At 46.9% G+C, this 25,479-nt stretch overlaps 1 protein-coding gene across 6 annotated transcripts; it reads left to right on the top strand.

Annotated features, from left to right (window-relative positions):
• The first annotated feature begins 9,779 nt into the window (after nucleotides 1-9,779).
• Nucleotides 9,780-24,555, top strand: CCDC117 (coiled-coil domain containing 117). Of its 6 annotated transcripts, none has more exons than XM_025182885.3 (7): nucleotides 9,780-9,855; nucleotides 11,208-11,322; nucleotides 11,452-11,551; nucleotides 16,472-16,522; nucleotides 17,454-17,681; nucleotides 20,811-20,948; nucleotides 21,659-24,555. In XM_025182885.3, exons 1-7 carry the CDS (start codon nucleotides 9,793-9,795, stop codon nucleotides 21,909-21,911), a joined length of 948 nt encoding a protein of 315 aa, XP_025038670.2. In that variant the 5' UTR covers nucleotides 9,780-9,792; the 3' UTR covers nucleotides 21,912-24,555. The 6 variants fall into 6 exon arrangements, with proteins under 6 accessions (XP_025038670.2, XP_006119711.3, XP_006119712.2 ...); XM_006119650.5 differs by having other exon boundaries at nucleotides 9,793-9,909; XM_075898924.2 differs by having other exon boundaries at nucleotides 9,854-9,904.
• Nucleotides 24,556-25,479: the final 924 nt, after the last annotated feature.

Below are 25,479 nucleotides of genomic sequence, written 5' to 3' on the forward strand. Positions count from 1 at the left end.
TTCCCTCCACTTTCTCCCCCAGACAGTCTCCCCTGCAGTGGATCGGTGTCCCCCGCCTTGCCTTGCTTGGCGGGGAGCGGATGCTGCCCCAAGAGTGCGGGCATAGCCCTGTGCTGTGTGTGGCACCAGGGTGATGACCACCTCCTGATTGCTGGGCATTGTGTGCTGGCTAGCCTGCCTCCTTCTCCTCCTCCTCCTCCTCCTGCTCCTCCTTGTCCTCATCATTCTGGTCCACAGCCCTGCCCTCCTGGAGGCTGAGGATGGGTGTATCCAGGCTGGAGTCCACAATGAGAAGGGGAAGAGACTGACCCCACCCCAGGATGCCATTTAGCTGCTGGTAAAAGTGGCAGGTCTGGGGTGCTGCTCCAGTTCGGGTACTTTGTTCTCTGGCCTGGGCGTAGGCGTGGCGCAGTTCTTTAATTTTCATTCTAACCTGGTTCTGGGTATGACTTGCTCCTTCTGGACCAGGCTGGTGGCCAGATGGCTGAACACATTGGCATTCCTGCGCTTGGCGCAGTCATCCTTGAGATTAGACTCCTCACCCTAGACCTCTGTGAGATCCAGGATCTCTGTACCAGTCCAGGATGGGGCCCTCTTCTGCCCCGGACAGAGGCTTCTGAGCAGGCTGCAGCTGTGCTTGCAGCTGCTGTAAGTTGCTCGGAGGGAGCGCTGGGCTCTGCCATGGCAGAGAGGAAGGCGGTGCAAAATGCTGCTGTGTGGCACGGTGCTAGCAGGGTTCACATGATGCCACAAACCCTTTCCCTTCTGTCTGCAGATTTACACCCTGTGGGGAAGGGAAACTCTAGAGCTCTTCTGCGAGTGCTTGTTCACCTTGATCCCAGTGAGGTGTATGCATGCTGCATGCACGAGCATCAGAAACCCTCCCTTAGCCGCTCCCGTAGGGTCGGCTGTGGAGACCCTAGAGTGGCACCACTATATCAGCACATATATTACACTGCCAACCCTCAGTTCCTTCTTAGCCTCAGTGACAGCATTGGAACATCCTAACTCTTGCCTTAGCAAGTGCCTAGTACCTAGTAGAGCTTTGCTGTGATCTTCATTAATCAGCGGCAGAGTTTCTCAGACATCCGGACTTGCGCTCACTCCATCTCATGGCATGGAAGTTGGATGGTTCAATCCACTAGATCACTGAGGCACAGATCGACCTTACCAACACCACACAGCAGGAGGGAGGATAAGGGTAGATCACCCCATAAGTCTTGAAAAAGAAAGGACCAACTACACCAGAAGTCTCCAGCATGAGAAGTCCAGAATGTGCCATCGACTCCAGCCCCAGAACGTTGCCGTCGACTCCAGCAGGCAGCCCATCATGAGAGACAGAAGTCCAGCGCAGGCCCTGAACTCCCCCTTGACACCCGACACCTACAAGGGAGTTCAAGACCTCATAGAGATCTCAGCAGCCGAAGAATCCAGGGTGCATGAAGCGTCACCAGCACCACCAAGACCGTACCGGTCAAAGGGGAAACCAGCGAAGCTGTGCAGACCACTGTCTGTGGAATGCCACCGGGACAGATTGTCCTCGCTGGATGGATCACCTCTGTCAGTGCAACACACTGCCCCACTGGCACCATCAGAAGGTCTCACAGCGACCCTCAGGGCAGCGCTGGACAATCGATGCTCGGCACTGAGATCAATTTCCCAATCCAGGTCGAGGTCAAGGTCCAGGAGTGCACAGCACCATTCGAGGTCCAGACTCCCCTAGTACCACTCAAGGTCACCAAGGTCCGACTGTATGGCACTGACGCCGGCACCGGCCTCAGCAGCACTGCTGTGGTCATCACAATTGGAGTTGGAATTGGATGCGGTGTTGAACTACTCTCAAAGGAGATGCACTGGGCGTACCATATGGGACACCTGGGCACCGTGGGAACAGTAATGGCTGCTGCCTTCACAGTGGCCCTTCTGGATGCCCTGGGCATACCATCAGTCCCAGGGTGAGCCTATATCAACAGTGTTGACAAGCCACAGGTCCTGATTCCCACAGGATGGGCGTCCCTCAAGGGCACCTTTGGCAACAGAGTCCTGTCAACCAAGATGCACAGCCCACTGCCTGAGCATGGGGCTTGGCCACCCAGCTTGAGAAGCCAGACAGCACCGGATGTGGGTAACAGAACCCAAAAACCCTCAGAACTCTGGGGAGACTCTGGGGCCACCCAGGCCTACTTGTCCTCATCCCCCAGTGAAGCAGTGGCAGGCACCTCTACAGCTGGTCTTCCTCCAGTTGACCATAGGGCTTACCAAGAACTACTCCACCGGGTGACCCAAAACATGAATCTCCCTATGGAGGATATACAGGAGCCAGTGGACCCCATGGTGGACACTCTTTCACAAGAAGGACCAACCAGGGTAGCTCAGCCAATTATAAAGACTATGCAGTACAACTACATCAACTTGTGGCAGACCCTGGCTTCCATTCCTCTGATGGCCAAGGGCATCGAGAGGAGGTACTTTGTTCCCTCCAAGGGGTACAAGTTTCTATACTCACACCCCACTCTCTCCTCACTTGTGGTCTCTACTGCCAACAAAAAGGAGAGGCAAGGTCAACAGGCCCCGTCCCCATGGTGAAGGAGGCCAAAAAGACCGATCTGTTCAGTAGAAAGATCTACGTAGAGGGGGCCTGTAGCTGAGGATTGCAAATCAGCAGACGATCCTCAGTTGTTATGCATTTAAGTCATGGGAAGTTCTCTCCAAATATAAAGGCTGTTGCCCCGTGACGCCCAGCAGCAGTTCAGAGGAGGCTGCGCTATAGCCAGGACATCCCTACAGGTGGCTCTGGACTCAGCGGACTCAGTGGCATGGACACTCTCAGCTGGAGTGGTTATGTGCCGATCCACGTGGGTTCAAGCCTTGGGACTACCCTCAGAGGCCTAGTATACATTGCAGGATCTCCCCTTTGAAGGAAGGAGCCTGTTCTCAGAACAGACTGACTCTAAACGGCACTCCTTCAAAGACTTCTGTGAGACTAGGAAATCTCCGGGGATGCACACTCCAGCACCCCAGAGGCGCCCATTCCACCCTCAACCCCCACAGCAGAGGTCTGCACCTAGGCAGCACCCTGAGCAGCAATGCAGGTGCACATGGAACAATAACAGGAGGAGAACTCTGTCCAAGCAAAACAATCAGGGGAACACCTCCCCCTGGCTTGACACAGGCCCTTTGAAAGTGCACTGGAGGGTAGGGCACCAGACTTACCAGATCCATCCCATTTGTTTTCGGACAGACTATCCCACTTCTACCATGCATGGGCCAGTATTATGTCAGACCGTTGGGTTCGCTGTATGGTTGGGGTGGGATATTCCCTGTAGTTGTATCTCCACTTCCTCACCATTCCCCTTCCATGTTCCTCTTCAGGGACCCCTCTCACGAGCATCTCCTGCAACAGGAGGCCCAGTCACTCCTTGAAATAGGAGTGATACAAGAAGTCCCTTTGTTGGTCAGGGGCAAGGGCTTTTAGCCTGTTACTTCCTTATCCTAAAGGCAAAGGCCAGTCTAAGACCCATCCTAGACCTGAGGGATCTCAATTGTTTTATGCAAAAACTAAGATTCTGGATGGTCACACTGGGCTTAATAATCCCTTGCTTGGATCCAGGAGACTGGTTTGCTGTCCTCAACATGATGGACGCATATTTCCACATTTCAATGCTTCCATGTCACAGGCGTTACCTCAGGCTTACAATGGCAAATGAGCATGGTCAGTTTGCAGTGTTGTCATTTGGCCTTTTTTCTGCCCCATGGGTGTTTACCAACAGTATGGCAGTCGCTGCAGCTTTCCTGCAGAAAAGAGAGGTGCAGGTCCTCCCATACTTGGAGGATTGGTTGCTAAAAGCGCCCTCCAGGGAACCGCTCCATGCACACACGGACCTTGTGCTAGAGCTGTTCAGAGCTCTGGGCATCCTCCTCAACAGGGAGAAGAGTGGCCTGCTGGGTGTTCCGACCCCAGATGCAGAGTGGATGTATGTTGGTCTCTACGGACAATACGACCATGATGCTCTATGTAAACAAGCAGGGCGGGGCATGGCCATCCTGATTCTGCTGCAAAGAGCAAAGCCTGAGGCACTGCTGCATAGAGCACAAGATCCACTTAGAAGCCCAGTAACTTGCAGGGCTGCAAAATACTCTGGCAGACGCCCTCAGCAGGACCTTCATGGTCCATGAGTGGTCAGTCAGGGAAAATGTGATACGTTCAATCTTCCTCAGGTGGGGGACTCCCTGTCTACACCCGTTTGCCACACCGGAGAACAGAAAGTGAAGAGACTTTGGTTCACTCCAGAATGGTTATCAAGGTTCCGCTCTCCACTGGCGGGGGGAGGGACTCTCTTGTGCACGTTCCCCCAGGTCCCCTGGTATAGTGGGTCTAATCCTGTTGGGCCAGTGTGGCCACGCCAATATTGGTTCTCCAGCCTACTCAGCTTGTTGGTGGAGGCCCTGATAGCCCTTCCCCTATACCTGGACCTTCTGACGCAACACCAGGGTTGTTTCAGACATGCGGACTTGCGCTCACTCCATCTTATGGCGAGGAAGTAGAATGGTTCAATCCACTAGAGCTTCAGTACTCTGCACAGGTGCAAGAGGTCTGACTGGGGAGTAGAAAACCCTCTACCAGGAAGGCATACTTGGCCAAATGGAAAAGATTTTCTACCTGGTGCGTAGAATGGAGTGTCCCTCCTGGCTGGGCACCTGCTCCAGTGGTGTTGGAATACCTACTGCACTTGTGGACAAAGGGGCTTGTGAAGGTGCTATTGGCGGCTGTGTCTATCTTTCACCCTGGTTGCTCTCAGCATTTCCTATTTGGGCACCCTGTGGTGACTTGCTTTAGCAAAGGGTTGGACAGATTGTATACCTATTATCGTCCACCTGTGCCAACTTGGGATATAAACCTCGTGCTCAATATACTTATGGGATCACCCTTTGAACCTATGACTGAGTGGTCACTGCTCCATCAATTCATGAAGGTGACCTTATTGGTGGCCATCACCTTAGCAAGGAGAGTATCTGACTTCAGGACCCTCTCCTCAGAGCTCCTGCACATGGATTTTCACAAAGACAAAGTGCAGCTTAAACTGCACCCACTCTTCCTGCTGAAGGTGGTTTCTGAGTTCCACCTAACTCAGGAGATCTTCCTCCCAGTATTTTATCCTAAACCACACTCCAGCACTAGGCAGAGAGTGCTTCATGCACTAGATGGAAGAAGGGTCCTGGCTTTTTACATTGACTGCACTAAACCATTTCGAATGCCCACACAGCTATTTGTGGTGACCATGGAGCAAAGGCAAGGGGACCCCGTCTCTGCGCAGTGCATATCACCATGGATGGTAAAGTGTTCTGACCTGTTCTGACCTGGCAGGGGTTACCCCTCCACTGATCACAGGACACTCGACCGGGGCGCATGCCTCATCAACAGCTTTTGTAGTGCAAGTGCCATTTCAGCACTTATGGGACAGCCATATGGTCCTCTTGTTGGTGGATACATACATTCACAGCTCACTATGCCACCAATAATTTTTCCAGGGTGGATGCAGCTGTCAGCATGCCATCCTCCAATCTGTGGTTCCTCTGATCCCACCCCCTTGGGGTAGCAGCTTGGGAGTCACCTGAATTGGAATCAACATGAACAAGTACTCGAGGAAGAAAAGACAGTTACCTATTTTCATAACTGTTGTTCTTTGAGATGTATTGTTCATGTCCATTCCAATACCCACCCTCCTTCCCTTCTGTCAGAGTAGCTGGCAAGAAGGAACTGAGAGAAGGCAGGGTTGGCTGTGGTATATATCTGCTGCTATAGTAGTGCCACTGTAGGGGTCTCCACAGCCAACCCTAAGAGAGCTACTAGAGGCAAGTTTCCAACACTTGTGCACATGGTGAACACACACTTGATTGGAATGGATCTGAGCATTCCATATTGGGGAGAAAGGATAAGGGACACCCTAAGGCAAGGAGGTGAGGTGGGCTCTTCAGTGGCCAAGGAAATAGGGCATTTGCCTCCGGGGAGGGCAGGGTTGGGGGCTCAAGTCATCACAACACATGTCAAAGGACACCAGTTATGAGAACAGTCTTTTTGGAGGGGTGTGGACAGAGTGGCCATCAGGGCAGCTGTAAGAAGCCCTGGAGGCTAATTATTCTGAAATAATCACAGCTGTGCTGTCCATACTCACCCTATTTTGAAACAGCAATTTCAAAATACGTGTTATTCCTCATGAAATGAGGGGTTATTATTTTGAAATAAGAAGCCCATTACTTCAAAATAATTTCAAAATAATGTGCTTGCTGTGTGGATGGTCCTCTTGTTATTTCAAAGTAACTCGGCAGTGTAGACATGCCCTGAAAGTGCAGTTACAGGAGTAACTGCAACTTACTTCCCCATCGAGAAGGCAGGAAGAGAAGCAGCTGCTCTGGAGCATGGAGGAGCTGGTCAGCTTCTAATGGAGAAAACTGTTGGCTCCTGTACTCAGCTCCAGTTTCTCCAGTAGTGAGAAAGGTACCAACATCTGTCTGCCACCTCCTGTTGTGACCCAATTTTCCCATTTTAGCCCCTTGCTCTGTGGACCAACCACAACCCTCCCCTTGTGCCTAGATTTCCCTGACCCTTCACTCCAGGGACTAACTTCCCCCTCTACCCTGTTATGCCCCAGTTAGAGGAAGATGCAAATAAAAAAATTGCAGTATATTTATGGGATTCTCAGTGTGTGTGTGAAAGCTACAGGTTGGCTCATATGCCAACTGGAGATAACCCCTCTGTCAAGCGGCGGCCCCCCCCCCATTCACCTTTATGCCCCCACTCAACGATTATAGCCCGTGTTGGTGGGGTGAGAGGTCCGGGCCCACCCTCTCTCCAGACCCCGACCCAGGGCCCTAATGTCAGGAGCAAGCCTCCTGACAGTAACAGGCGGGGGTGCACCCCCAAAACACGCCCGTTCCCGGGTTCCACGGCCCGCCCTGGGTCTGGTTCACCCCGCCTGGTCATTACCGGCCAGCCTCTTGGCTCATGTTCTCACCCTCCTCACCTCTCGTGACGCTTCTCCCTACGCCCCCCCTTCTGTCTTCCCCTGGGTCCTTTTTATCCGGTTCCTCGCCGGCCCCACCGGATGCCCTCACTTCCGGGTGCCCCTCCCCGCTCCACTCGGGTGCACCTCTGACATCGGCGCTCCCCCCAGGCGCATCTTGAAGACGTGCCTATGTCTCGGGTCCTAGCCACCCCAGAGTGGCTGCGGCCGCGGCGCCGGTTCCTTCACCGTCCGCCGTGGCTTGCGGCGTTCGCGAGTGGCGGGGTTGCTTCACCCCGTCACACCCTCCCCTGGCCTTCCAAAGATGCTGCTCCACCAGCATGAACAGGGTAAAATTGTCACTCCCCTCCAGATGCTGGCCAGATCCTGCCACAAAACACAAGAGTGGTACATGCTTTGACAATGCAACTGATGATGTTATTGTTGCATAAAAAGCCTTTGCCTGAGCTATTATTTGATTTTGCACATGCATTTTCTGCAAATACACTAAACTGTAAGTGTGACGGACCCCCGCAGGTCTGCACTAGAACCGGGGCCGGCGGCGCCCCCTGCAGGCTGCCGGGCGGGCCGGCAGGCAGCCCCAGGAGCAGGGGAGAGCGGGCAAGGGGGGAAGCCCCGCCGGGGGAGGGGCGGCTAACTCCATGGCGGGGAAGGAGGGGCCGGGAACGGCCTCAGCCAAGGGGCGAGGAGCCCGAATGGCGCGCCGTTCGCACGGAGCAGCGCAGATCCGGCGTCAGATATGTTAACTGAAATTTAGAGAAAACTAAATTTTTGTTTTAAGTTTTACAGTGCTTTATTATTTTTGCACTTTTTACACCCAAAAATGTCATTGCCCGCCCTTCTACAATTACGTTATTTAAACAAATGTGTTGCAATGGTAAAAAAAAATGTGTGTGTGTCTGAAAACTATAGGTACTGGCGGTACTTATAATTTTTTTAAAGGGTTCTTTATAAAAAAGGTTGAGAAATACTGGTCTAAGGTTTTAAACTGCAACTCGTAAACTTTGTCAAATTTTTCAATTCATTGTAATCTTTGTAAAACCTTGCAACTTTGTAACTCTCAGCAACTTTGCTTTAGAAGTTCAGGGGGGGAGTGTGCGTTTAATAGGAGTTACAAGACCTCTGAGGCACTTGGAGCACATGGTGATGAGTCATCAGAGACTGCTGCTTTGCTGGATAAAAGGAAGTCTGGGCATGCTCCCTGGTGATGAGGTGGATGAGTCACAGGAGCCACAATGGCTACCCCTCTTATACTAGGAGCCATACATACACAATATAAGGAGAGAGACCAAATGGCAGATGTCTCTCTCTTTTTTCCACTTCCTGAGAAGCTCTTCTTTCTATAGCCAGTGTGTTTCCTGACCAGCTCCCCAGCCATGATCAGCAGACAGACTCTCCAGAATCTACATGCTTTGGATCTTTCTGAAACCCATATGCCTGAGGGCAGGAATGAATGTGTGTGAATGAATGGAGGTATGTATGTGCCTTTTTGTGTGTGTGAGAGAGAGATAGCTGGTTCCCTCCTCAGTTTAAACCTTTGGTGGCAGCTCTATCTTTATTTTATCAATAAACCAATGCTAGTGTAACCCTGGGTAGTCTTCAGTGGGAATTTTCTGATAACAGTTATTACAGTAATAAATCTAAGAAACTAAATTAAAAAAAAAACAACAATCCACCTCTCCCTGTCATAGCTCAGAAACATTAACAGGAGTTTGACTTTTCAGATAATGACAAACTGCATATTATGACTCCCCCTATTTTTTAACCCAATTTTAAAATAGCTACATCCCTGGAGAGTAGGGTTGCCAGGTGCTTTCCCCTACGTCTTAGTGCTCAACCGCTCCCCTATTCCTATCCCTGCACTCACTCTTAAAGGGGACATACTGTTTTATTTTAATGTTTTTTGGCATACTTGGAGTCCTTTTTTTTCCCTCAACAACTTTGGTCTCCCCCCCCCTTTTATTCCACTTCAACAGAATTTTTTCCCATTTTTGGGGGGGGGGGTTGGTATTTTTGTTTCAACCATCTGGTAACCGTACTGTAGAGAGGTAGCTAGACATAGGGGCTGTGTCTACACTGGTGCGATCTCGCACAAAAGCAGCTGCTCGCGCAAAAACTTGCTGGTCTACACCGGCCGTGTGTTCTTATGCAAGTAAACTGACATTCTAATGTATAAAATCTGGGCTTTTTGCGCCAGAACTCTGACACTCCTGCTCAGGAATAAGCCCTTTTGTGCAAGAGCTCTTCCAAAAGAGGCCAGTGTAGACAGGCAACATGAATTTTGTGCACAAGAAAGCCCCCTGGTTAAAAATGGCCATCAGAGCTTTCTTGTGCAAGAGAGCGTCTACACTGGCACGGGTGCGCTTGTGCAAAAGCACATCCCAGTGTAGACTCTCTTCTGGAAGAGTTTGCCTGAGAAAGCGCCAGTGTAGACATAGCCCAGGGAGAACTGGATTTATTGTGGTAGGGTGGGAAATGTCCTCATGCTTTTTTAGAGAGCCTTGTATAAAGGTGGGAAGCACCAATTGCTGTTGTATAGCAGGAATAATGGCACTGATAACACGGGTGGGCTGGGCTCTCTGCTAGGATGATCGTCAGTCCTGGGCTGGTCACTGGGTCACCACGCATGCCCCAGTGCGCGCCCGGAACTACAGCTCCCAGCATGCCCCAGTGCGCGCCCGGAACTACAGCTCCCAGCATGCCCCAGTGCGCGCCCGGAACTACAGCTCCCAGCATGCCCCAGTGCGCGCCCGGAACTACAACTCCCAGAATGCTCCATCTTCAAGCAGGCCCCTCCCACCGGAAATATGGGTCCCGTTTTCCGGCGTCTGTGGTGCGTTCCTCCGGCGCGGAGACAGGCCTGGAAAGGGGCCAGGCTGAGGGTCCTGTGAGCTCTGGCGCTGCTCTAGCGGGAGCTGGGGCGGGGGCTGCTGGCGCTGTGTGGGGCGGGGGCTCGGGCACGGACAGTGTCTGGTCCGAACTAGACGTTTCAGTCGCTCGCGCGTCGCGGTGTTTGACACCCGCAGGCGCCTTAGCGCGGCTCAGTGACACGCCCGGCGGGGCGGGCGGGGCCGCAGCACCCGCCGGTCGGTTAACCGGTGACGGTTGGGTGGCGCTAACGTTTAACTGATGCCCCAAGTGGGATCCAGGCTGGGGCTCGCAAGCTGGGCAGGAGCAGCTCCTGCCTGATGTGGCAGAGGTTGCCCTGGATGGGAGCAGCACCAGTCCTTGGCATCTAGGAGCTGGTGCAGGCCCCACCTGTTGCCAGTGACTGGAACCTCTAAGCCAGTGGTCCCCAGCCTTTTGGGGCTGCTCGGTGCGGGGCTGCTCACACCTCTGTGCCCAGGGCAGGGCCGCCCATGTGCCGTATGCCTGGGGCCAGCACCGCATGCACCACGTGGCAGGCGCACATAAATGCCTTGGCGGGCACCATGGCACCCACAGGCACCACGTTGGGGACCACTGGTCTAAGCATTACCCAGCAGGAAAAATTCACACCTCAAGAGACATAGTTAAGCAGACCTAGCCTATGTTGTGGACAGCTCTAGGTCAGCGGAAGAACCTTTCCCTTGACATAGCTCTCATTTATCAGGAAAGTGGAATATATACAGTTTGTGTGTGTCGGAGGGGGGGAGAACCCCTACTATTTCTATAGCAGTAGTCTATTTAACATCCTTCTCTACACTGAAAAGTCTCTTATGTCTCTTAAAGGCATGAAAAATGTGCCCTTGTGAGTGACACAGTGGAGCTGACCAATCACCCTCTCTCCTGTTCCCTCTGGACAGTGGAATGCCAATAGAAGAGTTCTTCCATCAACCTACCTGTTTTCTCTAGGAGGTGGATTAACTACAGTCATGGGAGAACCATTCCCATATCTGTAGCAAGTGTCTGCACCCAAGTGCTACAGTAGCACAGCTGTGCAATTGTAGTCTTTGAAGTGGAGATGTAGCTTTACTTTGCTCGAGCAATTAGTAAATGGCACCACCAAAAGAACTGGTTTGCCTGTATAGGTACATCCACATTAGGGTTCTTAGTGACATTTTATTAAAACAAAATCACACCCTAACCAACACAATCATGCCAGCATCCCCTTTAACTATACATCTGGACTTTTCCTTATTGATGCTTATGCAACATGATGCTTATTATTGTCTCACTGTTCTGGGTTGATTTGTTTCCCCCCAGGTACAGATGAAAATGGCAACATTGGGCAGATCCTTTCAAGGAGTTCCTTCTGTGGAATTTCCTCAGACTCCAGCAGCTCTCTCTGAGAGTACCTTCCAACCTGGCATCACACAGAGTGAGTTGCAGCCTGGAACTGTGGGGCATGAATATCCCCAGCAAAGCATGGGGGCTACGGCTGGGAATGGAAATGATATAATAGAAGGCTCTGACCCCACCAACTCATACCTGGACCTTGATTCCCCAGCTGCAGTTGGAAGTTATGATGACACCTTGACTATTGCAACAGTTCCTTTCACAGACTTTGAAATCCCACCAATACTATTGCAGCCGCAGATTCGCACCCAGTAAGTACAAAAACAAACAGGAGAAAGGTGGGGGACAGCACCTCCTAACTATAGTAGATTTGTCTGACCAGCTAACTTTTCAGATCTGTAATTTGTATCAGTATTCTACCGGGATTGATAATTTTCAAAGAATCACAGAAGATTAGGATTGAAAGAGACCTCAGGAGGTCATCAAGTCAATCCCCTGGTGAAAGTAGGACCAACCACAACTAAATCATCCCAGTCAGGTCTTTGTCAAACCTCACCTTAAAAACCTGTAAGGATGGAGATTCCACCACCTCCCTAGGTACTCCATTCCAGTACTTCACCACCCTCCTAGTTAAATAGTTTTTCATAAACTAAAACGTAGAATCCAACCTAGGCCTCCCTCAGTGTAACTTGAGACCATTGTTCCTCATTCTGTCATCTGTCACTACTGTGAACAGACTCTCTCCATCCTCTTTGGAACCCCCCTTCAGGAAGTTGAAGGCTGCTATGAAATTCCCACCCTCCATTCATCTGCAGACTAAATTAACTCAGTTCCCTCAGCCTATCCTCATAGGTCATGTGCCCCAGGCCCTAATCATTTTTATTGCCTTCTGTTGGATTCTCTCCAATTTGTCCATATCCTTTTTAGTGGAAGCCCCAAAACTGGACATAACAATCCAAATGTGGTTTCACCAGGGCTGCATAGAGGGAAATAATCACTTCCCTTGGGCAGCTGGTAATGCTACTACTAATGCAGTCCAATATGGCATTAGCTTTTTTGCACTGTCCTGTTTATGTTTTTTCTTACTCTAACCTCACTGATGGGGCAGGAAATAGCCCTCAGTAGTTTGAGGAATTAAAGGATGTTTGCATTTAGATAACGGGATGCTGAAATGGAAACTTGATCTAGCTATAATGTTTTTCCTGCTTTCTGTCCATTGATATTTTTTTTGATTGATAGCCTTTGCTCTACAGGTTTTTTTTTCTTGTAGCACAAGGACATCAATGTTTTGAATCTACATGGTCATTGTGATCTAATAACACTTTGTGATAGGCCCATGATGTTGCGCTGCATAATTCTCAGTGGTGAAGTAAGGTATAGTTGTTATTTCCACTGTTTTATGACTGGAAAGTCCTTTAAGTTCCAGGATTTTGCCTTCCCTGGAGGCAGTAGACTGCACTCAGCCATGTTCGGAGGATGTATTAAGGTGCAAACACTGCGATGCATGACAGGACAATTGCTCCATTTATGCTTACAACAGTGGTACAAGAGAATCCAGGGATTCACCCAACTGCTCCAAAGGCATGAGAATAGTTTCAGAAACTTAAGATTCACTTATAATCCCAGCCTGCTGCTTCTCAAATGCCATATAAAAGAAGATGGCTGCATTCTTTTTTGTGTGGTTGAAGAGTATGTATACAGATCAGTATTAGGACTTGTCTTCACTGGCAAGTTACTGGGCTGTAACTTTCTTTCTCGGGGGCATGGGATAGGAGCAAGTTAAAACACTGTAACATGCTAGTGTAAACAGGCTCCCAGCACTGTTAGCTGCTCCTGTTGTAGAAATGGTTTATCTAGAGCAGTGGTCTCCAACCTTTTTACACCCAAGATCACTTTTTAAGTCTCAGAACAGGCAAAGATCTACTGCCCCGCCCCTTCCTTGAAGCCCCACCTACATTACATGAGGAAATCTAATGTAAATGTACTGCGTAGGTGCGCAGTTCAGAGAGGGCTCAAGAGCCACTCTTAGAACCCCTGAGATCTACCGGTAGATCGCGATCTACTGGTTGGTGACCACGGATCTAGAGTGCTGAGAGAGCTCTCGCCATTGGTGCTGAGACCACACTGCCATGTTAAAAAGCTGCTGTAGCAGCCCTGCTTGAGTAGCACTTTAAACTTGGAAGTGTAGACAGAGCCTTATGCTGCAGCTTTTTGATTGTTCTTTGTGTGATTAGTTTAATTCATGTACAGGTTGAATGTTTCTCTTCTGGAATTCTGGGGACCTGACTGGTTCCGAATGAGAGAATTTTTTGCACCGTGGAAAAATTTTTTGCACCTGTCTAGCAGCATTACCAACACTTCCACTGCTTATTAGGCTGTTAGAGGACATTTAGGGGTAAATTAGAGCTAAATAACAGCACAGAACAGAGCTAGGACTGGTGGCTGTGAACAAACTTTATAGGACCATGGGAAACTTGGTCACATCCAACTAACTGAAATAATTCTGGATGACGGATGTTTCTGGACAAGAGTGTTCTGGATTAGAGAGGTTCAACCTACATCATAAAACCACATTAGGAGACTGAAGCGGCACAATAGGCACTCACCTAAAGAAATAGTAGTGCTATAGGAATAACGTATCCATTCCTTTCCCACCTTCTCCCACAAACAGTTCAAGAAAGAAACTCACGGAAATCAAGAAAAGGCAACTGAGCAAACCCTGTTTTGACAATTTTGTAGTGTTCTGTCATTATTTTTGGGAGCAAAAAAAAATGTAATGTTTGCAACCTCCTTGCTATTCACAGATGCTAAGAGTCTGTATATTCTGTGCTGGTTTTCACTCAGGATTCATGGGTGAGATTTGTATAGTGCCAAATACATATCCGGAAATGTTTGCCTCAGAGTATGGTTAAACACTTAGGATTCTTACTGCAGGACTGGGAATGTTTAACAGGAACTGGAGACAAAATAGTTATCAAAACTAGTAGAAAGTTTTAAACTTAAAAATAGCATCTATTGTTACATAAACTTTATGTGGAAACATTAATCTAGTTTACCACTTACCTTGTTCTTCAGGGTTTATTGTTTAGCAGGAATATTTTTGGGACACACTAACAAAATACACCAGCAACTACACACCACACCATAATAACTCGAACTCAGGAACCAATCCTTGCAACAAACCTCGGTGCCAACTCTGCCCACATATATACACCAGCAACACCATCACAGGACCTAACCAGATCAGCCATACAGTCACTGGTACATTCTCCTGCACATCTACCAACATAATATATGCCATCATGTGCCAACAATGCCCCACTGCTATATACATCGGCCAAACTGGACAGTCCCTACGTAAAAGAATCAATGGACACAAATCAGATATTAGGAATGGCAATATACAAAAACCTGTAGGGGAACACTTCAATCTTCCTGGACACACAATTGCAGATCTAAAAGTAGCCATCCTGCAGCAAAAAAACTTCAGGACCAGACTTCAAAGAGAAACTGCTGAGCTACAGTTCATCTTTAAGTTTGACGCAATCAACTCTGGATTAAACAAAGACTGTGAATGGCTCGCTAACTACAAAAGCAGCTTCTGCTCTCTTGGAATTCACACCTCCAGATCAGCTGCTAGAAGTGGGCCTCATCCTCCCTGATTGGATCCACCTCGTCATCTCCAGCCTGATCCTGGCCTGCATATTTATACCTGCCCCTGGAAATTTCCACTACATGCATCTGACGAAGTGGGTCTTTGCCCACGAAAGCTTATGCTCTTACACTTCAGTTAGTCTGTAAGGTGCCACAGGACTCCTCGCCGCTTTTGCAGATTCAGACTAACACGGCTACCCATCTGATACTAACAAAATGGAACAAAAGAGTGACCATGTTCGATCATAGTGGTGGTCCATCTAGTTCTGTGCCCTGTCTTCCAACAGTGAACAAGGTCAGGTGCTTCAGAGGAAATGATGAGAACAAATAACGGTCAAGTGATCTGTTCCATATCACTTGTTCCTAGCTTCTGGCCACAGAGGCTAGGAACACTTCAGGTTTATTGATCCTCTCAAAGAATTATATAAATTACTTAGGCATGATTTCCCTTCACAGAAGCTGTATTGACTTTCCCCAACCTAGTGTTCACCTATGTGGTGATTTTGTTGTTTACTACAGTGTCAACCAATATGGCTGATACTGAAGTTGGTCTTTACCAGCCTGTAATTGTCAGGATTGCTTCTGGAATCTTATTTCTTTAATTGATGTACATTAGCTCATATTAGATGATGGGTGGATTTGAGAGAGGTGACATACCACAATCTACAATAGCATATTTCAGTTCCTTCAGAACTCTTGAGTGAATATCCTCTGGTCTTGGTGGTTTGTTACTGAGGAATTTATCTCTTTTGCAAATCCTCCTCTATTGACAATTCAGTCTGGGATAGTTCCTCCAACTTGTGACCTAAAAAAAAAAAGGGCTCAGATATAGGACTCTCCCTCACATCCTCTTCACAGAAAAATGATGCAAAGAATTCATTTAGCTTCTTCACAACAGTCATGTGTTCACTGAGTGTTTTAGCACCTCGGTTGTCCCATGGACCCACTGATTGTTTGGGGAGGCTTCCTGATTCTGATACACTGACAGAAAGTAAACAGCTGATACTTTTTGTCCTTTGCTAGTTTCTCTTTGAGACTCTTTTCAGTCTGTCTGTACTTGATTTCCACCAGCACTGCTGTAGCTCAGTCCCAATAAGTATGAATGGAGCAGCTGCTGCCTCCTCTCTGAGGATCACCACTTCTATGACAAACTTAATTTTTTCTATCATTGATTGGCAGACATGTTGGAGAAGCCTACTACTGTGCCATGCTTCATATTTGTTAGAACTTCTCCATTGGCCATCATTGTTGAAACTAATTACCTAATGGTCCAAATGTTGCCCTATTTCAATTTATGTTCAGGTAACTATTTTCAAGAAGAGATGAGTGAAATTAAATTGCTTCCTTCTATACTCCAATAAACACTTTTCTTTTTAGCGACCATATATCTATCTCTAGACTAATACATCCTCTGGCTCTGTATTTTTCTTTATATAATTCAAGTGACCTGCAAACTGAAAGACATGGAACATCAACCACTAGCAACATATGCTCTAATTTTCTTGATATCACTCAATTCCATCCAAAGTTGTAAAATGGTGTTACTAGTCACATGACTGTTCATTCTCCCCTTGCAGAGTTTCTCTTTGCCGTGGAAAGAAGCATAAACTAGAGGAAGAGGTGGATGGGTAAGTTAAACTTAGTTGTCAGTGACCTGCTTTTAGCCTAATTCACTTTCTGTCTGTTAAGTCGGATGCAGTGTGATGCACGGTAGATCTCAAAAGATTGACTGTGCTTGGGTGAGTGAATCTTTCCCAGTAGTACTGTTGTTTGGAACCACTCTGAGTTGTTCTTTCCTGAACATAATTGCAAACCTCAAATCCCATGTGTATGTGAACTGAATATGTGATGGAGATTGTCTTGAAAAGTGTTTTTTGTTTGACGGTGAGAGCTAAAATGTCTCATGTCTTTGAAGTAAAGTCTTTTTGTCAACAAAGTATGCATCTCTGTAGAAATAGGAGTGACAGACTAAGACTGTGGTGGGCAATCTGGTGCCCGCAGGTTGCCATGGGGGTTCCATGTGGGCCTAACAAAACCCTTCTCTGCTCCCTTCCTCCATAACGCTTGTGCACTGGGTCCCTGCACTTACCTCCTATTCCTGCTCCTTCCCACGAATCAGCTGATTTGTGGTGTTGAAGCTCCAGAGAAAAGGGGGAGGAGTGGGGACAGAGCACAAATCAGCCAAATCGTGGTGCTCCAGAAGTGCTGGAAGGAGGGAGGGAGCAGGGATGGGAGGCACCTGGAAGAAGAGGCCTAGCAGGGATATGACATTGTACAGTAAGAGTAAATGGCTTCTTGTTACTTGAAGCTCCATTAATACACGAATAAAGTATTTCTTCTTATTTTTAAGTGTTCAGCGTGCCATGCATAATGTATTTTTAATATTATTCTTGGGGTCGTGGTTAGTGCACACAACTGATTGCAATTTTGTGGCCCACTTAGAAGAAGGAGGGCCCTCATATGGTCCACTCACCAGCCTTGGTTGCCCATTGCTGGACTAAGATCTTAATGTCATAGATTTCTCTGTTGCCCACTTCAAATTTGTTTTTTTTCCCCTAGTTGCCCGGAAAAGAAGAGACTATTTAAAACTGTGCCCTACTCTCCGAATCCCAGCAGTGAAACGATTCTCTGTGCAGGTCAGCAGGTAGCTGGGGAAGTAGCAAGGCCATGCACTGGTAACCTTTGTGAAGCGGGCTTGTTAGAGATTGCCTGTGAAGAGATGGACCAGACAATGGGAGAACAGCAATGTGAGGTTGCTCGCAGGAAGCTTCAAGAAATTGAAGACAGGTAAAGGCAGGGATTGACTAGAGTGGTTTCTTTTCCTAGCATTTCCTTTATTCATGGGCATTATCTAAGGGTTAACTGAGCAGCTAGTGGAGTAGTGCGATGGCAGCACCACTGAGTTGGGTTGAAACTCACTTTTTAACATTTGATTTTTTTGAAGTGCTCTAAAATTCACATGGGCTACATCTACACTGGCATGATTTTCCGGAAATGCTTTTAACGGAAAAGTTTTCCGTTAAAAGCATTTTCGGAACAGAGCGTCTAGATTGGCAGGACGCTTTTCTGCAAAAGCACTTTTTGTGGAAAAGCATCCGTGCCAATCTAGACGTGCTTTTCCGCAAAAAAGCCCCGATTGCCATTTTCGCGATTGGGGCTTTTTTGTGGAAAACAAATCTCTGCTGTCTACACTGGCCCTTTTGCGCAAAAGTTTTTCGGAAAAAGACTTTTGCCCGAACAGGAGCAGCATAGTGTTTCCGCAAAAGCACTGACAATCTTACATGAGATTGTCAGTGCTTTTGCAGAAATTCAAGCGGTCAGTGTAGACAGCTGGCAAGTTTTTCCAGAAAAGCAGCTGCTTTTCCAGAAAAAGTGGCCAGTCTAGACACGGTCATGGTGACTTGTAAAGCTGCTATTGAGACAATCCCTCATGGGAATCTGGGATACGGTTATTAGTCCAAATTTGACATTGTGAGCAAGGCATTCCCAAGAAGAAGATTCATTCAAAATAATAAAATATCAAAATTTTACAGTTAAGTGTAGTTTGTACATGTTGTGGGCTCAATCTGTGCCTCTTATCCTTGTCAAATTGGTATTACAGTATCAGGACTGGTTTCAGCTAGAGTGCAGCACTCCATCCTAATATTTGGAGACAGGTCAAAGTTAAACAGTGTGGCAGAAGCTAGAGAAAATTGCTTGTGCTTGTGCATGTGCAGCTGGACGCTTTTATTACAAGCCAGAGTTTTTGCACACAACGTGACACGGTAACTGGGAGGCTCAGGATGACATGCAGTGGCCACTGTACCTGAGCAACACCAACTACAAGTTCCAGTCCTATCCTAAACACTAGTTGCATTCTGCCTGCATTACTTAGGGGCTCCTAAGAGAAAATCTTCCAGAGCAAAGCTTTTAGTCTGAGATCTAGTATTCCCAACTGTTCTAAAATCCAGGGGCATGCTTGGATTTTGCTTAAGTATTGTCAAGGAAAATAGCGAAGGAGGAAAGACTGAATGGATGATACTAGTAAGAGGCAATATAAAGATAACGTAGCCACACCATGTGCTTGGGTAATGGTGAGGAGTAGTGGGACTTAATGTCCTTGACCCCGTCACTGTAGTATCAGAACAATTGTCTTTAATGTGTGTAGTCTCATGACTTGTGCCATTGCCTCCATTTTACAGTTGTGGAACTGAGGCACAGAGAGACATTAGTGATTTGCCCCAGAGATTAATTGAACCTGGGATCTCCCAAGTCCTAAGCACAGACCACGGATATTCCTGGACCCCAGAGCCCAGAAAGAGGGAGGTCTGGCGGCGAGGAAGGAGCACTGTGGGGGCCACCAGTAGCTAGGCGCATGGAGCCCCAGTGGCACAGTGAGGCAGGAGGGGAGGGGCCTCCTCAGTCCAGCAAATCCCCTCGTTTGGGACCAGTGAGGTCCAGAGTGTTGGACCAGCTTGTAGTATGCTAACCAGTGGCCCATCCATCTTTTTTGGCTGGGTCTCTTCTTGGGCCTCAGGAAACACATTAATAATAAAGATGTTACTGTAAGGATGGTATAAGGTTGATTAATTCAGCACCAGGATACTGCTGTCAGTCAAAAGAGTAACAGCCTTTAAGATTTAGGAAAAATAAATAGAGAAAACAATTCACATTTCTGTAGTTCTTCCACTCTACACAAATCAAGGATTTGTACCATTTTTATCCTTCAAAGTGCTGTAGTTATGAAAAAGAAAATTTAGTCATAAGGTTTTATATTTAATCAGTCACCACACACTTCGGAATTGGTATCCCCCAGCTTGTACAGGAAAATAAGCATTACACAAACTACAGCAGTGGTAGGCAGCCGGCAGCTTGTGGGCCACTTGTGGCCCATTGGAGTTTCTGTGTGGCCACAAGACACTTTTGTTTATCATTGCCCATGGGCAGAGTTCCCAGATCATGCTCATTTTTTCCATGTTGTTTTTTCCTATTGATACTACAAAAGTGAAATGCCTGTAAAGAAAGGGCATGTGAAGTGAGGTGTGTGCTGATTGCATGCATTCAGAGCCATGTGCTCCCCCTGCATCCAGTCAAAGCACTGCTACAATTCATTCGGCACATCCCACAAATTCTAGGGATGCAAACGCGGTGAGCAAAGCCTCCCTGTCCTGGGAGACTTTCTTGTGTATGACACTCTTGCGGTCCATTGAGATGAAGGAGGCTACTCTTGCAGCTGCTTACTAGCCTTGGTTGCCCCTCACTAAACTACAGTGAACACTTTAGAATGATACTTCAACCCATTAAACCGTATATTTAGATTTCAGTGGCTTGCATATAGGTGCACTCAGTGTTCTGGAATGGTAGAATGTGCTGCTGGTCATCCTTGAGTCAGGGTTTTGGAACAATCCATTATACCTTTGATCCATTGGTCTGTGACATGAGCTCTGGCTTCTGTAACACCTATTTGGCATATCACATTGCAGGGTCAGAGCCTGCCATTGCCAGACCAATGATGGACCACATACAGGGTTCTTCTGTATGCCCTTTTCTAGGATTTCATCCTAGAAATCCAGATAGTCTCAGAAATTTATATTTAAAAGCTTTACCAAAGAGTAGATTATTGTAGTGCATCCTATGTGGTCAGGCTGTGGGTCAATCTTATCCTGAGCAGCTTATAGCATAGGGTCAACAAAATGCAGGGTCTTTCAGAGCATCTGAAAATAATTGTTGAAGCTGAAATGTGGGGAGCTGAGAGGACGAAATGGCTGCTTAATTCAGTGTTGCTGCTTTATATTGTGTGTTTGAACTGTATATCTTTCCTGAATGGGATTCACTTAACAGTGAGTATACATGATTGCTAGTCATAGGCATACATATTTGTCAGTGATGTGGTTAATAATAAGATATTATTTCCCCCTTCCTTGCCTCCATTCTTAGGATAATTGATGAAGATGAAGATGTTCATGCCGATGAGAATACTAGCAATCTGCCCACCCTTGTCCTGTCTGATACTCTTCAAAAGGGGTTGAGGAGGGATTTTGATCAAGTCCTGACAAAAAAAATAATAGAGTCCATGTAAGTTCTGGAATTAATGTTGGAGTTACACAGACACATACCCAAATGGGGGAAAGGGGGTTGGCCCATGGATTCCGTCTCTCCTCTATTGGGCAAGACTTGATTCCACTGTAACTCTTTGTAGTGTTACTGTTTGAGGGAAGACTCTCCTTTGACAGTACGTATGTGATGTAACCAGTGCTACATTGTGTAGTAGGGCACTATATGTAGTGAAAAAAATAGAGTGCATACTTCCAATTTCTGATAGAATGGTAAATTCATGTAGAGCTAACTGTTTTATGCTGCCTAGAATACACAATGTTATGTGTTCTCTCCATTTCACTAACCTTGTAGCCTGCTGTTTGTGTATGTACCTTTCCATATCAAGGGGAACAGTCTCAGTGTGTTGAACAATAATGAGATTCATGGTTGGTGCAGTAGGAGAGAAGAATTATTTCATGTTCCACGTGGGATTAGAATTGAGTAATGCAATGAACGAAGAAAGGGCAAACTTATGATGAAAATCAAGAAACCTCCTCTTAGGCTGTGAAATAGTCTTACAAGGGGCGGAACTGGAACTGTCTCTAGTAGACTGGATGAAAAACCAGTACACGTACTTTGGGGGACATTCTGCACAGTGATGTAAACGGATGATGAAGTTAGGTGGTTTTCATTTGTCATTACTGTAATTGAAAGAGTTTTGATTAAACTAAGACTCTTATCCCTTCTAGGAGCCGACCCTCCATGGAGCTGGTGCTCTGGAAACCTCTCCCTGAGTTCCTCACAGATAAACTGAAATCTGTTTCTGTTGCTAAGAACTACAAGCAGCAAGCTACAGAAGGGTGCCAAGCTAAGCAGTCAGCTCTTGGAACTCCCTTCCAGCCACAAACTGAAACATTCTCTGAAGCACAACAAACTATGCCTTCAGGTCTGTATAGTAGCCTAGAAACATCTGGGAGTGTAGAAGAGGAGATGGAATTATAGAAGTCAGATTTCAGGCTGCAATGGTGAATTTCTGAAGATTTCTGTGGCTGACTTTCACTCCCTCTACCTTCCAGTTATGAGGTATGGACAGGAAGTTGTTGTTGTTGGGATTTTCTGTTTTTTGGGGGAGTTGGGGGTTTTTTTGGGTCACAATCAGAAGAATCTGCGGTTGCCACTTTAGGAGATTGAAGAGAAGCTTTATAGTCTGTTAAAAGCAGCATCTTTGACAAGAAATCCAGTGGCCTTTGGTGCAAGGAAGTGGTTCTCCAAATGGCTGATTGCACCTGTGCTCTTAGTCGCCATGGTAAGGAACAAAGTGCTGAGATTGAATATGTCGGTGGTTCAGACAACCCTTCTACTTGGAGAGCCATTAAGGCTTTGGAGCATATACTTCTCTGTGCTCGTAAAGCAGACGCCTAGAGAATGTTCTCAGCTGATTGATTTGGCTGCAGTTCTCCCTTGGTCTGTATCAGATTGGAAAGCCAGACATAGCCTTTGGAAATACTTCTGACGCACCTTTTGACTTCAATCTTGAAATGGAAAATGTGTGAATCAGATCTAGAGGAGCTACTTTAACTGAGCTTTGTGTAAATGTTGTCTCAGTAAGGGCCAAATCCTGCTTGCCATACGTGACTAACCTCAAACTTTGAGTGGGACTACTTGTATTAGCAAAGGGAGCAGAATTTGACTCTACAGTTAAACCTGGACTTAGTAGTTTACGTAAACCAGAAACCTGCATCATAAAAACTATATCCTGATTTTCTGTAGTTTTTTACATTGCACCTGGATTATTAACTTACACTGCAGGGATTTATTCCAGATAATAGTACTGCAGGAAAGGAATCCAGTTCATTGCTTATTAGAAAGTAGTACAACAAATGTATTGGTATGTGGTAAACCAAGTAATCTCATGAGTCCGTCAGTCTCAAGGTTTCCTTGGAGACATCTGAACTGAGGTTCCCTTTGTGAAAATACTCTTCTGGGTAAAGGCGATATTAGGATGGTAATTCTCAATCTGTTTGCCTAGACTTCCCCCATACCAGGAGGAAGCCCATACAATGGCTCCGCAGGAAAGAAGCTTTAGATTTATTGGAAAGGCAACTGTCTACACTACTTTGCTTAGCATATCACCTTAATAGATGATGTGATTAGACCTTCTTCTTGCTAACAACCCATTTTATGCATTTTAAAGCCCAGCATTTAATTTGCAGGCAGCTTTTCTGCTCCTTTGGCTGTCAGTGGCATTTTAGCTGAAAGGAGATATTCTTTCTAACATGGGTGTTCGGAGTTAGGTAGAGAACTGTCATTTCTGTCTGATATTAATATGGTTTTCTATCCCAATCTTCTTGCCCCAGATTCTGAAAGAGCATTAATGTTTAATATTTAAACAGTGTTTAAGAACTACACATTAAAATTATTCTGTTGTTTGAATCAGCATTGAGCTAGGCTGGAAACTGGTGCATAACCTGACATCTCAGCCCTTGATTTTTGTATGGGGCAGCAAATGTGTGCAGTTTTCATATGCTCTTGTAGCTAACTTATGTGAGGTCGGAGAAAGCTTCCTGTATGTAATATGTAAAACTTCTCATGTGAATGCTATTAATTCCTAAATGAGACTTAAATTCTACAGCATCTGGGAGGCTGCAGTGTCACCATGTGGAAAAGAGTCAAATAATATGGAAGTGCTGAAGGGAAAACATCATTGTCTGCTTTGTGAGGTTAGAAGGGGTTGCAGTGCTTCCAAACAGAGATCTGCTCTTCACTTGTATGACTTTTGAAAAGGGTCACAGTTCAAATTCTACTGATCAGATGGCTCTGGTCCTCAGTTCAGTGAATGAGTAGGAGGAAACATTCATATGTTTAATGGAATCATCTTGCCAATACCTAAAATTATGGTACAGAGGAACCTGGAGGATCGTAGGGTGCTAAGTGTTAAATCCAAATAGGGCTCTTTTTTCCTCTCTTAAAAAAATATTAGAAGTAATATTTTAATCTGAATGTCCAAGAGGAAAACGTGTCTATACTCTGCCTATGGTCTTAACTCCTTCGTATGTGTGCCAAAGGTTACTATTCAGATGTATGTTTTCTCCTTACATTCTGTGCTGATGCAGTTTTCTCTGAGCCCTAGTACTACTCTACCACTTCAATTAAGATTTCTCAGTGGTTTATTGGAAACATGTTCATTGTCCTAAGCCAGAGAGTGATGTTCTCCAAAGCAGTTCAGCATTAATTAGTAAACATCTAATTTGGTTTTCAGAAGTCTTTATTGTTTTATATTAAGGGGAACCATTCAAAGCTCCTCTTCCTTTGATGAGGGAAAGGGAAAACTGCTTCCCATCCTGGGACTAAATGGGTTGCTAATTGAACTAAATTGTGCTTTAAGGAAACGTGTTAAGATGTGAGCAGCTGCACGATACAAAAGTTGTGTCCTGACAGTTCTATTGTTAGCTTGATTAAGGTTTTTTTGGTTCTGCATGTTAAGTGAGGGCGCAATACTGAGAATATTCTTTCTGGATGTTTTATTTTGAAATATGAACGATCTTGTTCTGGTTTGTCTTCTGTTGGGACCAAATCACCATTTGTATGTCATAATTTTCAATAAAGTTTTTAAAATTGCTGTAAAACACACTGGAAATTAAGATGTTATGCTTGGTTTCCACTAGGGATGTTAGATATCATGTATTTTAGTAATAGTGTACCAGCAACAATTAACCGTTACATGGTTACTAAAATGCTCCCTTGGGATGGGTCCAGCAGCCAGTGCGCTTCCAGCCTCACTCCCAAGGATCCCCATGCCACCCTGCACTGCTGCCTTTGTATCAGAGGCAGCATTGTGAGGCAGCAGGTGGGAGCCGGTGTCTGTGGGGAGCCAATTTTTAAATTGGCTCCCGTTGCAGCTTGGCTCCTGTTTGCTGCCCCACACTGCAGCCTCTGATACAAAGGCAACAGTGTGGGGTGGCAGCAGCTTCTGTCCATGGTAAGAAAGTTAAGAAACTGGTAGTTGGCTAATCATGTAGTCCTGGCTCGTGCTGGGTCGTCTCTTACTGCATTTCAACTGCAGAGCCACTGCAGGGGTAGGCCCAGGACTCAGTCCTGGCTCTCACTGGCTTCAGCAGCTCGTGTCCACAGAGGGTCCCAGCTACATGTGGGACCCACATGGACAGGGACTGCTTTGTGGGATGCATTCTAATAGAAGCAGCAGCACGGGGGGGGAAGCAGCACTGTGGAGATGGTGCTGGGGAGAACCTGCTTTGTAAGCTGGTTCTCCCTAGCTCCAGCTTTTGCTTCTCCCACTATACCCCCGCTGGCTTGGATACAGAGGTGGGGGAGGAAATGTGAGTAGTCAACTCAACTACCCTTAAGCCTAGGCTTGTTGGTTAGTCAGCTACTTGACTGCTTGCATCCCTAGTTCACCGAGGGCCTCAGCACCCCACGGACAGAGGCTCTTCCAGCATCCTGCCTGCCCCCTCGCGCTCCCCCACTCCCATGCTCTGTATCAGAGGCAGCAGTGGGGAGGGGGGGGGGGGAAGCAGATGGGTCCATGGAATCTGGTGCTTGTGGGGAGGTG

The sequence above is a fragment of the Pelodiscus sinensis genome, chromosome Z (assembly GCF_052426305.1).
Source record: "Pelodiscus sinensis isolate ZL-2025 chromosome Z, ASM5242630v1, whole genome shotgun sequence".
NCBI lineage: Eukaryota > Metazoa > Chordata > Testudines > Trionychidae > Pelodiscus > Pelodiscus sinensis.

Coding starts and splice junctions, on each gene's coding strand:
- CCDC117 (XM_006119647.5), top strand. CDS start 9,793: ATGCTCCATCTTCAAGCAGGCCCCTCCCACCGGAAATATGGGTCCCGT. Junction 17,682..20,810: donor CTTCAAGAAATTGAAGACAG/GTAAAGGCAGGG, acceptor CTCCATTCTTAG/GATAATTGATGAAGATGAAG. Junction 20,949..21,658: donor AAAAAAATAATAGAGTCCAT/GTAAGTTCTGGA, acceptor TATCCCTTCTAG/GAGCCGACCCTCCATGGAGC.